General features: G+C 57.2%; 2 protein-coding genes across 2 annotated transcripts; one reads left to right on the top strand and one right to left on the bottom strand.

Annotated features, from left to right (window-relative positions):
- Positions 1–243: 243 nt before the first annotated feature.
- Positions 244–1,218, top strand: MONBRDRAFT_6621 (uncharacterized protein; the record flags this gene model as incomplete). Its single annotated transcript, XM_001744206.1, has 1 exon — positions 244–1,218. The coding sequence occupies one exon, from the start codon at positions 244–246 to the stop codon at positions 1,216–1,218; it is 975 nt and encodes a 324-aa protein (XP_001744258.1).
- Positions 1,219–1,735: 517 nt separating this feature from the next.
- Positions 1,736–2,143, bottom strand: MONBRDRAFT_23778 (uncharacterized protein; the record flags this gene model as incomplete). Its single annotated transcript, XM_001744021.1, has 1 exon — positions 1,736–2,143. One exon carries the CDS (start codon positions 2,141–2,143, stop codon positions 1,736–1,738), a length of 408 nt encoding a protein of 135 aa, XP_001744073.1.
- Between the last annotated feature and the right edge of the window lie 646 nt (positions 2,144–2,789).

The following is a 2,789-nucleotide window of genomic DNA, read 5'->3' as shown; positions in this document are numbered from 1 at the left end:
CACCTCTACACGCTGCCCCCAAGTCTCACGTCGGGCTTGTCCGAGCTCTTGAACCGTGCTTGCAAGGACACCTTTGTCAAAGCCTTTTTTGCCAAGGTAAACCTGTCTGCACCAGCTGGAGCTGAAGGTCATGACGTTACGCTGGAACAGCTCCTTGAGGCTCGCCTCTTCACGCGGGCCAACACCGGGGGCTTTGGCCTGCACGACTTGGTTGAGCGCGGTCCGGTGGCTTATGTCTGCAACATGGCCAAGCTGGCCACTCGCTACCCTCGGGTCTACGATCGACTTTTGGAGGATGCATCGAGGGCTGCCGACTTTGAGGCCCACGTGCGGCGAGCTGGCTTCCAGATGGCCACGGTCAAGGACGCGGCGACCCAGCGACCAGCGGAGATCATTGCCCTCCGCTCCAAGGCGGCACTGGACGACCTGATGGCCAAGTGTGCGCTGGACCTGCAGCAGGCATATCTGGCCTCACGCGAGTGGGGCGTCAGCACAGTCTTGACCATGCGGGGTCGGGACAAGTTGCGTCGCTTGAGCGACACGACCTTTGCCATTGCGGTTGTGTCCATGATGGGTTTTGGCCTCCATGAACTCATCAATGTCAAGCCGACGGACAAGTGCCCGCTCTGCAGCAGCAGGACACCTCAGCCGCGACTGACCCGCGAGCACCTGTTGACCTGCCGTCCCATCAAGCGTCACAACGCCCTTCGCGACGAGATGGGCCGCCTGCTCAGGTACGCCACCCTCTCCCATGTCTGGGTGGAAAAGTCTGGCTACAACGCCAACGGTCAGAGCTGCCGCATCGACCTGCACTGCCGCAACCCCTTTCCCGGCGGTGCCCTGGGCCCAGCTCTGCCCGACCTGGGCATTGACGTGACTGTGCGCACAGCCCAACCCCCGACCACCTCGCAAGCCTGCATCAAGGTGGGCGCTGCCCTTCGCCGAGCCGAAAAGGAGAAGCGCGAGTACTACACCGGTTTCAACCATGGAAAAACTCTGATCCCTGCGGCGATGACGACAACCGGTGGGTTCGCCTCCTCCTTTGTGGATCTGCTTGGTCAGCTCGCCCGCTGCGCCGAGGCCCGTGGTGTGTACCAGCCGGGGCTGGATGAGGCCTTTGTTCCCCGGTGGAAGGGTCGCTTTGCGGCGCTGGTCCATCAGATGAACGCTGACCACATCCAGCGCCACTTTGGCGGTGTCTGCCTGCGCTCGTCGTAGGTAGGCACCGTCTCGGGGGTCCCTCTGTGGGGATCCCTGTGTGCACCTGTCGCTCCCTTGGTGGTTCCTTGTTGTGTCTTTTGATGGCTTGACTTGTATTTTTGTCTGATTTCGCTTTGATTTCTGCTGTATCTGTGTGGTATTTTTGCTGAATTTTTGTAAGGTCCTTTGTATGATGTCTTTGTCTTCTGTGGTTGGTTGTTTTCTCAATCCGACGTTGTGTCTCGTTGGATGTGAGCGTGCCGTGGTGTTCATTGTGTTTGTGCTGTGATGGCTTGTAGTTGTGATGTGTGACTGCCTTTTTATGTGTATCTTGTGTTTAAGATGGCCGTATCTCTGGTTATACTTGGTCGTTTTGTACGATTTTTGTTTCTATGTGCGTGATTCTTCGCGCTTGTACTTCTTGGCATGATAAAAGCCAGTGAATGTAACTTGTTCTCTTGTGTTGTTTTGCGTGCCGTCGTGATTTTGTTGTCGGGGTTGCACAGCTTTGCTTTCAGCTCTGAGGTTCAAACACCTAATTTAAATTCACCAAGAGGTCGCGCACGGCCTGAACCTCAGAATTACCAATCACGGCACGAGCCTTGTCGGCATCAAATGCTTTGGCAATCTGACCTCGGTTCAGACGGTTCGTGACGTGGTTTGCCCAGGCTTCGTCCGCCAGGTCCGGGTCGCGGACGAGTGACCTGAGGCTCTGGTCGACTGCGTCGTTCGGGTGGGCGCCCGCGCCGGCGTTCAGCTGTCCTCGACGGCTCTGCTTGCGTGCGACTGCCTTGCGCATGGCGTCCACGACCCGACCTAGTTGCCCCGTCACAAGCCAACGGAGACGATCGTGAAACATATTGCGCAGGTCAATCGTAGACAGTGCGGTCGAGGGAGCAGACAACAACATGCTAGGCAAGGCCAAAATCAAAGCCCAGCACATCTCTCGCTCTTCAGCGGTATAGTCCGAGTGGACGGCAGACCAATACAGCTGGCTCAGGGTGGCAGCCATCAGCTTGGTCTCGGTGGCGTTTTATGTGCCTTCTTTTTCTCACAACATTGTCTCGCTTTCTGCTCTTGTTGATGCTGGTTTTGTCGTGTCCTTGTATTAAAGGTGTATTTCCAGTACAGTGTAATGTGTGTGGACAAGGCGATTGCGCAAGGTCCTGCTGAAGACATCTGGCCACAGGCAACTCCTCGCCTGCCCATTTGGGCTTTGCAAATGCAAGGGGCCCCGCCTTGACCGCAAAGCCTGGGTCAATCATGTACTACGCGAGCACCCCTACGACGAGCAAGCCACTGTTCTGGTCAAGCAGGTGATGGAGGCCAAATTGGTCGCCCAGTGCAACAAGTGTCACCTCTTCTTCGAAGCTGCTGGTATCAGTCAACACCGCTCCCGATGTGGTGCCAATCTGAAGCGAGCGACCGAGGCGTTGTTTCATGCGGCTGGACACGACCTGCTTGAGATTATGCGTGGCGCTTGGCCCCAACAGTGTGTAGGGTCTCGCATCAGCGTCTGCGAGCTGCTGAAGCTCGCCCGGCATCCACTGATGCAGCGCAGCCGCTACCCATCCAACGCCACCGAGACC

The sequence above is a fragment of the Monosiga brevicollis genome, genomic scaffold (genome assembly GCF_000002865.3).
Source record: "Monosiga brevicollis MX1 MONBRscaffold_5 genomic scaffold, whole genome shotgun sequence".
NCBI classification, from domain to species: domain Eukaryota; class Choanoflagellata; order Craspedida; family Salpingoecidae; genus Monosiga; species Monosiga brevicollis.
Note: the sequence above shows the minus strand (reverse complement) of the source record. Positions and strands in the feature narration are given on the sequence as shown.